Source organism: Cavenderia fasciculata, assembly GCF_000203815.1.
Source record: "Cavenderia fasciculata unplaced genomic scaffold Scf_Dfasci-F-a-25c12.r2-5, whole genome shotgun sequence".
NCBI lineage: Eukaryota > Evosea > Eumycetozoa > Acytosteliales > Cavenderiaceae > Cavenderia > Cavenderia fasciculata.
Window position 1 is genome coordinate 2,798,718 of NW_004457729.1, and position 13,658 is coordinate 2,812,375.

General features: G+C 37.5%; 3 protein-coding genes across 3 annotated transcripts; 2 read left to right on the top strand and 1 right to left on the bottom strand.

The window, feature by feature from the left end:
• Positions 1-693: 693 nt before the first annotated feature.
• On the top strand, positions 694-3,359 carry DFA_01466 (putative protein serine/threonine kinase; the record flags this gene model as incomplete). Its single annotated transcript, XM_004359373.1, has 7 exons — positions 694-721; positions 860-913; positions 1,080-1,308; positions 1,395-1,692; positions 1,784-2,392; positions 2,492-2,740; positions 2,817-3,359. 7 exons carry the CDS (start codon positions 694-696, stop codon positions 3,357-3,359), a joined length of 2,010 nt encoding a protein of 669 aa, XP_004359430.1.
• Positions 3,360-4,561: 1,202 nt separating this feature from the next.
• Positions 4,562-11,094, top strand: pgtD (IPT/TIG domain-containing protein; the record flags this gene model as incomplete). Its single annotated transcript, XM_004359374.1, has 5 exons — positions 4,562-4,625; positions 4,690-4,786; positions 4,855-4,973; positions 5,048-6,039; positions 6,112-11,094. 5 exons carry the CDS (start codon positions 4,562-4,564, stop codon positions 11,092-11,094), a joined length of 6,255 nt encoding a protein of 2,084 aa, XP_004359431.1.
• Positions 11,095-11,191: 97 nt separating this feature from the next.
• Positions 11,192-13,645, bottom strand: DFA_01468 (uncharacterized protein; the record flags this gene model as incomplete). Its single annotated transcript, XM_004359375.1, has 2 exons — positions 11,192-13,085; positions 13,170-13,645. 2 exons carry the CDS (start codon positions 13,643-13,645, stop codon positions 11,192-11,194), a joined length of 2,370 nt encoding a protein of 789 aa, XP_004359432.1.
• Between the last annotated feature and the right edge of the window lie 13 nt (positions 13,646-13,658).

Below are 13,658 nucleotides of genomic sequence, written 5' to 3' on the forward strand. Positions count from 1 at the left end.
AAAAATGATTCATCGCTAAAACCTTTTTCAATCAATCTCTCTGGTCGGGGGTGGATCTTCAAACAAACAAACAAACAGTAATAGACCGACCAAAAATATTATTAATATTTTTTGAAAGAATAATCTAATTATTTATTATTATTATTATAAATATTATTGATAATACCAAACCAACCAATATTAGTATATTATTATTTAAATATTTTTGTTGGCCCAAAAAAGAAAAGAGTCAAGTTTATCTAGTTTGTCAAAAACTTTCTTTTTGTGGTTCTATTTTAACATTCATTGTATTACTTACTTATCATCGTCATCATCATCTTCTTCTTATTCTTCTTCTTCTTTGTTGTTGTATTATTATATCATCATCATCATCGGTTGTTTGTTGACACATATTAGTACATATATAAAACACTCTTTGTGGTCATCAACAATATCAGTCAACCAATCAATTATATCATTATCATCCATCTATATATATTCAAAATATATTATAAATATATATAGGTTGTTGTACATTACATCTACATACCATACATACATACATACATACATACATATTACATTATACGTATTAAAACATTAAATATATAAACAAAAATCAACCTAAGTATTTGAAATAGCAATCAGAGTATCAGTAATAAGGAACAATAAGAAAAGAATCAAAGTATCAGAGGATAATAGGACATCATCATAATGTTAAGCGCAATTTATCAGAGAGCGAGTAAGTAGTAGATAGCTAGTAGTAGTAGCATTGGTTGTCGTCACATGTTAGTTAGTTGGTTGGTACCCTTTTGAACAAACACAAACACACAAATCAGTTATCATAAAGAGGCGCAATCAAGAAATCAATCTTTAAAAGAACCGAAGGACGATTTGTCAAATAGTCTGTCCGGATCAGCTGATCTTTTGATTTGTTTGTTTGTTGTTTGATTGGGCGGGGATGGGATGGCTTTTCAAAAATGTGTGGTGGCGTGGCCCAATAATTAAAAAGATTGAAATCAATCTCTAATCATCATTGGTCAAATTCCTTCTTCTAACACATTTTCATTCCGATCTATCTAATCTATCTATCTATATAGTAAACATTAGTAATGGTAAATCAACAGCGTCAACGTCACCCAAAGAGTTGGAAGTGACATTTGATCATCAAGCACAACTATTCTTTTCACTAAAGAGTATCAAAGGTTTAAAAATCGATGAACCCGTAAGAATATATTGTTTGGCATCACTGGAAAAGCAAACCATTCAAACCACTTCAATCAATGTACATCCAAATTCAAATATTGAGTGGAATGAAGGTTATACATTGTAATTATCACTCACTACCTTTACTGTAATCTTTCTTTTCTAACCAAAAAATCAATCTTTGATAATTTACTACTTTATATATTTAGTGATGTCAGTTCACCAAATACGGAATTAACTTTAACGCTATGGCAAACAAATGTAAATAGTATTCAACAATCAAATGATCAAGAAATGTCTGTTTCACCAATAAGTCCATCACCACTTATTGGCAATGGAGATCAATCTTTGACACCAAGAAAAAGTGTAAATATGTTTAATATTGGAAAAGTAATTGGTAGAGTCTCTATTCCATACTCTGTGTTTCAAACTCAATATCTTGATCAATGGTTCCCTGTTAGTTCATCTTGTTCTATACATGTTAAATTAAGTTATACAAATTCAAATGTATGTAAAAGAGATAATGAAAGTATTTATATACCCTTTGTGTGTATTAATTTATTTATTCTATTTTTATTTTTATTTCTATTTCAAAAAGAATAAGGTAACATTAAATGATTTTGCAGTATTGAGTATGATTGGTAAAGGTGGATTTGGACATGTTAATGTTGTAAAAAAAGTAGATACTGGTAGATTGTATGCAATGAAGATTGTAAAAAAGGATAGATGTTTGGATTTGAATGCCGTTCAACATACTTTTACCGAAAGAAAATTACTCAAGAAATATTACCATCCCTTTATTGTTGGTTTGAAATATTCCTTCCAGACACAGGATAGTCTTTGCATGGTACTAGATTACATTGGAGGTGGCGAGTTGTTTTATCACATAAACGAACGAGAAACCTTTTCCGAAGATACTGCTCGTTTCTACATTTCTCAGATTATGTTGGCCATTGGTTTCCTTCACGAACATGGAGTCATCTATCGTGATTTGAAACTTGAAAACCTTTTAATGGATCTTGACGGCAACCTCTGTCTTGTCGATTTTGGTCTATGCAAGGAAGGTGTCAAAGATGGTGTACCAACCTATACAATGTGTGGTTCACCAGAATATATGGCACCTGAAACAATCAATGGTTCAGGTTATGGTAAATCTGTTGATTGGTGGGCATTGGGTACATTATTTTATGAAATGATTGTTGGTTTAGTATGTATAAAAAAAAAACAAACAATCCATTATATTTATTTATTCCAAAAACTAATAATATATTTATTTATTTATTTATTTATTTATTTATTATTTTAGCCACCATTTTATTGTGATGACCCAAGAGAAATGACAAAATTGATTTTAACAGCACCATTGAAATTCCCACCAGGTATTTCAAAAAATGCTACTAGTTTGGTTTCAATGTTATTGAATAGAGATCCTCAAAAGAGACTTGGATCAGGTGAATCCGATGTAGAGGAAATTAAAACTCATCCATTCTTTAGATCTGTAAATTGGCAAAAAGTTTTAAACAAAGAAGTTGATCCACCTTTTAAACCTCATCTTGTAAGAAGGAATATATATATGTATATATATTTTCAAAATATACATTTATTAATAATATACTTTTATTTCTTTTTAGAATGGACCATTAGATTTTTCATATTTTGATCCAGGTTGTACAATTTCAAAACCAGTTTATCCAAATTCGATCAATACCAATTTATCAGAGACTGATCAAATGGCATTCCAAGGGTTTTCATATTCAGCACCCGACTTTTTCAATCTTCAGAATGGTAGTGTTGGAGGTGCAGTGCCGTCGTCTCCGTCGATTTCAAGATCGGGATCAATGTCACAAAATACACCTCTCAACAATGCCTCTAATAGCAACAGACTATTGTCCAACTCGCCCGTTCCAATGACATTGTCACAGTCACCCATGTTTAGTCCCAACAGCAGTCTCAACAGCAGCAACAATAGTACTAGTTCAGGTATCATGTCACCACCAGCTGCCACCAAGACATCTTGGGTTCAACCTCAATTTCCTCACCTTCATCAACCAATCCCCCAAAAACCAATCTTTGCCCTTCAAAAACTACAAGAACGAAGAAGATCGGCTTCTGTCAATTCCCAAACTCAATTTTCCTTTGCATTTGATGATGATGATGAAGATGAAATGAATTAAATTTAATTTCTTCAACCAACAGCCAACAACAAAAACTATAGTCCTCTATTTCCAATCACAAACCTATTTATTAAAATTACATTCATCCCACGACCCCCCCAACCTAAACACAACGCAACCAACCATCAACGGCAATAGAGAGATACAAACTCGACACACATACAACAACCAACCAGTCAATAGACTGATCAACTAATAGCATTATTGTTTTTTTCCCATCCATCCACCCGTCCATTATTAAATCATTTATTTTTTTTTATGTCAAAAATTAAATATTATTATTTCCCAACATTCATCATTATCATCATCGTCATTTATTTAGGAGATGAATAATAATAATAAAAAAACCATCTATCTTTCTTACACTTCTCACACTCAAAAAACAAAAGATATATATATAATTGAATTCAAGGTTTGGAAAATATGATATAAGATGGATGAAAAAAAAAAAGTTGGTATTCCATCTTCCAAAAAACACTCACTCTCCGAAATAAGCAATAATCAGTCGAGTCGGGTTCATACCAATAGTTTCGTCGACTAAACTAAAACCCAACCACACATAAACACACGTTTCCTAAAGATTTTTTATCAAAAAATGATAAAACCACACGCAAATAATTTCAAGACTACAAAAAAAATTTCCAGAAAAAAACAGAGTCAACACCACATCGCCAGAAGTTTCCATCTTTTTTTATATGGAAACCTGACTAAAAATCAACCACACTGGCCTGACAATGAACTAAATTGCTAAAAAGTTTTTAGTTAATAGTGAAGATAAACTTTTATTTTATTTGTTGAGAACCCACTAGTCGCTGATAGCTAGAGGAGAGAGAGACAGAGTGAGGACTAGTCACAACTTGTTCACTCACCCTAAATAGTAATAATAATAATACCAACAAATACTCTCTTCTATCTCTATCTATATCTGTATTTCATTTTATTCTTTTCATTCATTGTCACTCCTATACAAAGGGTTCAATATATATTGATTTAGAGAAATTATTTTTAGTATCTCAATCATCACCAATATCACCATCACTCACAAATCAAATTATTTATTTGTTTATTATCGATTCATATTTATATATATATATATTTAGTATCATTATTTCACAGGTATCATCATCAAAAGAGTTTGACAAATATTATTAAAGAGTTTAGTTGAATGTCGAACAAAGTATAATTACAAAAACAAAAAAAACATGATTAAATTATTGTTTATATTTATTTTATTGGTTAATGTATTTCAATATACACAATCAATTGGTATGTCAAACATAGTAATATTAATAATAAATATAGATAGTTAATTAATTTTTTTTTTCCATAGATTTTCCATCAAATTCCAAATATGGAATATTTTTAAATACTACAAATCAAAACGATGATATTAAATCATTAACAAGAGAATATGAAAATATGATAAAGTAAATATATATTTAAAAAACTAAAATAATAATTTAACTATATTAACCTTTTTTATCTTTTTTGACAGAGATTTACACAATTCAAATAATAATAATATTATTGAATATGAAAAATCCCTTAAGGATATTATAAAACAACTTGATAAAATCCAATATCCTTTAAATAATCATACAACCAATGAATTGGGTAAGTCTAAAAAAAAAAACAAAAAAAAAGATTAATCAACATTTAAAACTAATTAATTTTGATTTATTTTTTAGATTGGATTAATTTTAATAATAACAATATAAATGTACCAAAAAAAAGTTTAAATATAGCGATTGTAGTTTCAAGTTTTGAAGGGATTTATTCTACCTCTGGTATTGGTACATTGTATTCGATTTTGGCCGATTATTTAGTGTCATTGGGTCATCAAGTGACGGTCATTTACACCAGAGATGAAACTACCGAAAAGATGAGTTTCTATGAATGGAAACAACACTTGAAATTAAATAGAAAGATAGAGTTGGTTAATCTCCCTCCTTTATCAGTGCCAATTACCAACACCCCACATATCCGTAAATCCTACCAAGTCTACCACTACCTCAAGAACAATCCACCATTTGATGTTGTCCATTTACACGATTTCGAAGGTTTGGGTTACTATTCATTGGCCGCCAAAAAGTCTGGTCTCTTCTTTTCCGAGACCAAGTTTATCACTGGTATCCACGGTCCATCGGCATGGGTTATCGAATCCAACACCAAAAGCTCACCTGCTCTCGAATCTGAATTGGAAGTTGACTATATAGAAAGACGTTCCGTTGAATGGTCCGATGTAATCTGGGCTCCAAGTACCTATATGATCAATTGGATGATTCAACATAACTGGGATTTTGGTAGAAAGTCGTTCAACCAAGATATGTATCTTATGCCATTCTTACCAAGAACCAGTAGTATAGATTCAAAGATTGAAGATGATTCTTCCTCATCGCCAATCAAAGAACTTGTATTCTTTGGTCGTTTAGAATCAAGAAAGGGTATTGTATTGTTTTGTGATGCTCTTGACCTTTTGTTTACTGGTGATAAAAAGTCTGTTCCAAAGGTATCCGTCACCTTCCTCGGTCGTTCATCCACCATCAACGATCAAGATTCTCTCGTCTACTTGAAAGGTCGTGCTTCAAAGTGGGCATCCTATACCAAAGTTTCATATTTGCTTGATAAATCATCTGGTGAAGCAATTCAATATTTAAAAGAAAAAAGTAATAGATTAGCTGTATGTATAATATTAACAATCAAAAGATATCAAATTCGAATGAATACATTTTAATTTTATTTTAATTTTTAGGTAATACCATCATTAGAAGATAATTCACCATATACATTGTATGAATGTTTATATGATAGAATACCATTTATTGCAAGTGCAACACCATCTATATTACCATTGATCAAAGAATCTGATAGAGATCAAGTAACATTTGATACCAAGTCATACCAATTACTTCGTACTCTGTTACAAACCATCAAGAAGGGAGTTATAGTAGCAAGACCAACATTTACACCAACAGAATCAACTCAAGCATGGTCTGCATTCTATCCATCCATCTTTGCTGCAGCTGAAAAGAAACAACACTCTGTCATTGTTTCTCCTTCATCGTCTACCACTACTACTCCATTAGTATCAATTTGTATCACTCATTACAATAGACCACATTATTTGGCTCAAGCAATTGAATCAATTGAAAACCAATCATACAAAAACTATGAAGTCATCTTGGTAGATGATGGTAGTAATTCAACTGAAGCAATCGACTATTTAAAGAAGCTTGAACCACAATTCAGACAAAAGGGATGGAAGATTATTAGAACACCCAATAGATATTTGGGAGCTGCCAGAAACACCGCTGCCAAGGAATCGAGTGGAGTGTGGTTATACTTTTTGGATGATGATAACTATGCCTATCCCGATGCTATCGAGTCGTATGTCAAGGTTGCACTCAACACAAATGCAGATGTCGTCACTGCCCCACATTCCATTATTACAAGCTCAGCCGTTCCAAGCAAGGAATTGATCACCAAGCAGTGGGTTCCATTGGGTCCATCGATCGTCGTCGGTGTCTTTAGAAACTGTTTTGGAGATGCCAACTTTTTCATCAAGAGAAAGAGTTTTGAACGTATTGGAGGATTTACTGAAGAGTATGGCGTCGGTCTTGAAGACCACGAGTTATTGTCCAAGTTGGCCATCAACGGATTCAAGCAGTCGATTGTCACTGAACCATTGCTCTACTACCGTATCCACGATCTCGTCAATCAAATGGTGTTCAAAACCAATACCAAGATGAATCAAATGCGTTATATTCGTCCATACAGCCAGTTGTTCCAAGGTGACAACAAGCCGTTGATCAATCTCCTCGCCAGAAAGGTTGTATCACACGCTGTCGCCGAGCAATTTTGTAACATCACTTTGTCGTCTGTCTCTCCAAGCACCGGTCCAATGACGGGCGGTACAACGATTACCATCTCTGGTTCAGGGTTTTTGGACTGCTCTATTACACGTGTTCAAGTTGGACCTGGTACTTGTGCAGGTTTGACTGTATTGTCTGCACGTCAAATGACCTGTAGAACCTCTCCAAACCAAGCATCTACACCTTTGGATGTATCAGTGTACACTTCAAATGGTGGGCACTTTACGTTGTTCTCTGCCTTTACTTACACTGCTTTGGGTGCACCCGTTGCACAGGAATGTGCTCTTGATCCAACTGGCACTTCCATCAGCTGTAGATTCGACCCACAGACCAAAAAGAATGCCGGAAGCTGCGCAAGCTTCTTCTCGGCCGACACGACTGTCACCTTTGGCACCAACCCCACTTGTCAATGGTCAGATGGGTTTACACTGACCATCACCCTCGGCACCTCTTCGACCATCTCAGTTGGTGACGCTATCTCGATCAGAGCAGGTTCCATCACATCACTTGGTGGTGAACCAAACAACCAGCAGACTATCGAGTTGATTGGCGGTGAACCAGTACCACCCGTCGCCTCCATCAACGCTCCATCCGTCGTCGGACCTTGTAATGTTGTCGAGTTGGACGGTAGCCGTTCTGCAGGTGGAGGTGGTAGACAATTGGATTTCGTTTGGTCTGTCGTATCTGCACCCGACCATATGAAACAACTCACACAGATTCTCTCAGATGCAAAGGGATCTAAAGTCGTCCTCCCCAACAACACACTCACAATTGGAAGTACCTACGAGTTTGCCCTTAAAGTCACCAACTGGCTCGGCAAGTCTGACAAGACCTCTGTCACCATCTCAAAGGTATTCAACGATGTCATCACTGTCAATATCTTTGGACCTAGTCAGATCCGTATCCCATCCATCCCCATTTCACTTGAAGGTGTTGCTTCGGCCAATGGCTGCTCGGGCAACCAAAACAGCAACTTTGTCTACCAATGGCGTGTCACTCCCGACCTCTTGGTACCCGTCAATCTCAATGGTCGCAGCTTGTTTGTACCAGTCAATGCCTGGAGATCGGGTGAAAACTACACATTCACATTGTCTGCTACAGCTGGTGACTCGACTGGAGAAGATACAGTCAACGTCTCGATCAACAAGAGAAACATCTTGGCCAAGATTTCTGGTGGTGACCGTACATTTGCAAAGGGAGAGATGATCACACTCGATGCCAGCTCTTCAGTCGATCCAGACAATAGCGAGGGTAGCGACAGCTCCATCACCTACTCTTACAAATGGGTCTGTACCGTATCCGAACAGACTGTTGGTAATTGTCCACTCGAGTCGTTGAGCGAGCCAATCATCAGCTTCAACTCATCCGAGTGGGACGCTGGAAAGTATGTCATCTCGGTCGAGGTAATTCCATCGGACAACATCCGTCGTAGTGGTGTCGCCATCACCTGGATTCAATTGACCAACTTTGATTTCATCGATGTCACCATTGACAAGAGCACCATTCCCGACCACATTGATCCAGGAGCCAAGTTAGTTCTCTTGTCTGTACTCCACAACAACCCCATTCCAATTGAGAGACTTTCCTTTTTGTGGTCTGTCCTCGAGGGTGACTTGTCGATCGATCAACCATACAGCACCCCCGTCACTGGTAGAAACCTTGCCATTAAATCGGGTGCACTTGCTCCAAACACACTCTACACCTTTCAAGTAGTCGTCGAAGATAAAACCACCAAGGTTCAAGGAGAAGCAACTGTCTCATTTAGAACCGAAGCACGTCCATCCGGTGGAAAGATCAACTGTTACACCAAAAAGGGTGGCGTCATGGACAAGTACACTTTTGACTTGGGCCGTTCTTGGGCAGCTGCCACTGGTATCTCTGGTTACAGTTTTAGATACAGAACCAAGGATAGTAATGAAGAGATCCCACTTTGTGAAAAGTCTGTATCCAATCGTTTGACAACCCATCTTCCACCAGGAGAACTCGTCATCATTGGTTATGTCATGTCTGGTACCGGTGTTGCATCCTCATCGACCTGTGACGTTGTCGTTGAAGCTCCATCACACGATCAAAATGAAAAGGTACTCGACTTTGTCTCGAATATCATCAAATCCAAAGACACTAACTTTTTCGAACTCGGAACCTCACTCAAGATTGCCAACTCTGTCGTCGAACCACCATCTGGAAAGGCATTGAGTTCAGGGCAAGTAGCTCAAAAAGTTGCATCCATCAAGGCATCGGCCCTCGTCACTATTGAAAAGCTCACCAAAGATTTGTCAAGAAATGATGGTGTCGACAAGTTACTCGACCAAGCCGACTACTCTACCGAATCATCTGAAAACGTTCCATTGTTGACACCCGATGAATCACCTGCTCCAGCAGCATCTGGATCACTCGTCATCACTTCTGAAGGATTAACATCTGTAGTTGATATTTTAGTTAGTACTACTGAAGAATCATCACGTCTCTCGCCAGACTATCTCAGAAGATCGTCCAAGATCCTTAGAGGTATTACATTCCACATGATCGAGAACCCAGTCTATCCACGTGGTATCTATGGTAGTGTTGAAGTCGTATCAAACATTGCCAAGCAACTTTTGAACCAAATCCCACACATTGACCCCAAGTATCGTAGCACTGCTGGTAATGTCAGTTTTGCCATCGAAGAGTGTGCCTCCAACATTGCCAGCGCTGTTCTCTATCGTCAGACTGCCGGTGAAGATGCAACCACCATTTCTCGTAACGGTGTCTCTATCACAACCTACAAGCACGAATTGGAAGCACTCCACAAGAAGGGTGGTTTCATGAGTGGTATGGATGGCGAACCAATCTTTTCCTTCAAGAGAGGTATTTTCAAGAATGCCGTCGCAGGTAGCAACAAGACCGATGAAGTCAGTGCCAAGTATGTCGTACTCCCAGGAAACACCCATTACTTTGCCAAGCATTCACTCGGTAAATTTGCAGGGAACAATGTATTCAGTCTTGAGTTTACTCAACAAGACGGACAAAAGCTCAATGTCAGCAACCTCGTCGAACCCATTGTCATTGACGCTGGTAAATACTCCAAGAGCTCCGAGTACAAGTGTGTATGGTGGGATGAAAAGAAGTCGGATTGGTCCGACAAGGGATGTAAAACCGAGAGAGATGGAGAGACTGTCCTCTGCAAATGTAACCATCTCACCCAGTTTGCTCTCTTGCAAGGTATCCAACATGGATCCAATCTCACTAGAATCTTTATCATTGTTGGCTCTGTCGTAGGTGGTGTTGTAGCTGCCAGTGCTCTCGTCGCCGGTGTTGTCATTGGTGTCAGAAGAAGAAAGAGAAGAGCTGCCGCTGATAACAAGGATGACAAGAAGGATCAACCAAACAAAAAGAAAAAGATTGATCCAGCTGCTGCCAAGACCAACAACAAAAAGGATAAATCATTTGGTAATGAAAATGAAGAAGAGTACATCTACAATGAATTCAAAGAGGTATACGAAATGGCCAAACAAAAGGAAGTCCAATCGCTCCAAAAGAAGAATGGTATCTGTATTCCATCACCAGTAAGCACTCTTGCCGCCGTATCAAACCAACCAACTCCAGTCGAATCTTCGCCATCTCAATACGGTCCATACATTGAGAACCATTCCCAAGCTGCCTCCACCATCCAAAAGGCATGGAGAAAGCGTACTCAATCACGTTCTCTAGAAAAGGAATTGGAGGTTGAACAAATCTTGGACAATATCGATGAATTGTTAGCTGACCAAACTTCAGATCCATTCGAAGCCAATCAATACCACTATGACGCTGATCCAAATGTCGATTATGACGATATCTCTTCATCAGATGATGATGATCAAAACTCTGGTGTACAAGCTTAAAACAAAAACAAAAATGTAGAAATAATAATAAAAGTAAAATATTTTAGTAGTTATATATAATTGTCTTTGTCGCATTTATTATTATTATTATTATTATTTAATCTTTAATTCTAATGGTTCTTAAATAAGTATGATCCAAGAAAAGTTTGATAAATGAATTGCTGACTTCAGTCAATGATTGAGGTCGTTCTGCTTTATCTCTGATTTGAGCTCTTGGTTTTGTAAGCATCTTGATAAACTCTTCAGACTCTGCGTCAAAGGTGCCAGCTGGATATAAAACATCAGAGGCAATGATTCCTTGAAGCAGGTCGAATCCATTGTCAGTTGGTGACAATTCTCTGAGCTTTAAAAAGAATGGAGTTTTTTGTTCGCATTCACGATTGACTATTTGTGAGACCAAGAATTGACAGAGAATCGATTTTCGTTCAGATTCTGTTGGGGTGGCAAATTCAATGAGGATTTCAGCAAAGGTGTTTAATTCAGTGCCAGTTCCAAATCCAATATTAAAGCCAATGTATTGTTCAAAGACATTGATGTCGACGGTGGTTTGAGGATCGCATTTTTCATGAGACAGTTGGTCCAAAAACAACATGGTCACCAAACGATAGGTCATGAGGTTTTTAACGCTTGAATGATCGTAAATGGATTTGGCAATGCTGAATTGTTGGGTCAAATTGAATGCCAAAATTGAAATGTTGTTGATACGTGGATGATGGACAAATTTCATTCTACTCTGGTATCTGAGGAGAGCTTGGGCGACGGAACGATTGCTTCTTTTGAAATTGAGCATACACGAGCTCAAGTCCTTGACAAGCTCTCCTTTGATACGTATTTTCTCGTCGACCATCTTGTGCAAGATCTTTGCAATCGTCTCCCATTGAGAGGCCTTGATCAGACCCATGACCAAACTGTTCCACATGGCCTCGCTTTGCAAAATGAGTGTTTTGTCAATGTCGTTGATTGAGAGCAGCGAGAAACCATCGTTGACTTCCTGTTCGACAATGGCGCAGTACTGCCATGGCATCGCCATGAGCGGTCGGAACCGGCTGGGGATTTTTGGTGTAAAGTGGTAGAGATAGTAGTTTGGTCGACGATTGAACAAGACCATAGAGGCCCTGATGAGAAGGTTGCCCGATGGCATTCTATTTTTGGCAAAGTATTCGGTTTTGAGGATATCGACCATCTTTTGTTGATCGAAATTAATTATGTTTTCTTCCAGTTGATTGTCAGTCTCGGTCTTGATGTATCTGTACGAGGAGGTGATCTTGTCGAGCAAGTCCCTTCCTCCTTTATTCTCTCGCTCGAGAATCGGTGTTCCAATGACATAGTTTGTTTTAATGTGATCCCAGTACTCTGCAGATTCGTCGTTGTCTTGTTTGAGGACGAGCAGCGTGTTGAGGTTGGGTGTTATGTTTAGGCCAGTGATCAACTTGCAATACCATTCCAATGCCATTGGTTGGGCATTCTCAATCAACATGTACTCGGTGATGACCTTTTCTATGACTCTTTGAACGTATGCTCGGTCCATACGCACAAACACCTTTTCAATCAATGCATTGTACAAATCCTTTCGGTTGGTGACTTGGTTGTAGACCAATGGCAAGGCCACTGTACGTGGTCCAGGTGGTTGCCACGTCTCCAACCATTCAAGGTTGTTGTCTCTGGCCGATCGCTCCAACAACGATTGCAAAAATACTGGTGAATGGATCTGTGCAATGCCATCAAAATCTCTTTCCGACAAGAACTGATACACAATATCAAATGCCTCTTGTTGTGGTGCAAGACCGCATCGCGAGCACAATGACGTCAAAACGGTCAACATTGCCAATTTCTCTTCTTGTAGCACAAAGTGATGAAGGAACAATGTAATAATCGGACTATATTCATTTACTCTGTCTGGTTGTTGGTAAATCATTCCTGCAACTTGATCTACCAAATGATCTGATTCTGCTGTAGTAAATTCATGACTATGTACAAACTTTTCAACTAATCTAAAAACAATGTTAAAAGGTTAGACACTAATAATCAGACGAATGGTTGAGATTCCTCTTCTTCCTTGTTCTATGTTAACATACGATTCATATAATTCGACAGGAGTTAGTGAAAAGATATTGTCTAGTGGTTCGCATCTCTTTGGTTTTGGGAATCGAACGTTTGATACATTGACACCTGACAAATTGGTTTTATCTTCTTGGTAGTTCTCTTCTCCTTCTTTTTGTTTAAATATAGTAGATGTATCTTGAAATGGTACAAAAGATCTATCAACACCAGTTGTATCGAAATTGTCTGCTACGTCTGGGTACCCATTTTTGTTCTGTTTATTCGATGATGATAATTTAAAAGGATCTCTACTTTTTATATATACTGGTTGATAATATGATGATGTTGCTGAGTAATTTGATGAAGCATATGTTGAAGTTGATGATAAATATGTTGATGGAGTATAATAAAGTGATGATGATGATGAAGAAGAAGAGGAAGAAGAACCTTGAATCAACCTACTAACAACACAAAGTTTGTGTTTATTAATAGCTAGACAGCTCCTTATCATCTCTTATCTCTCT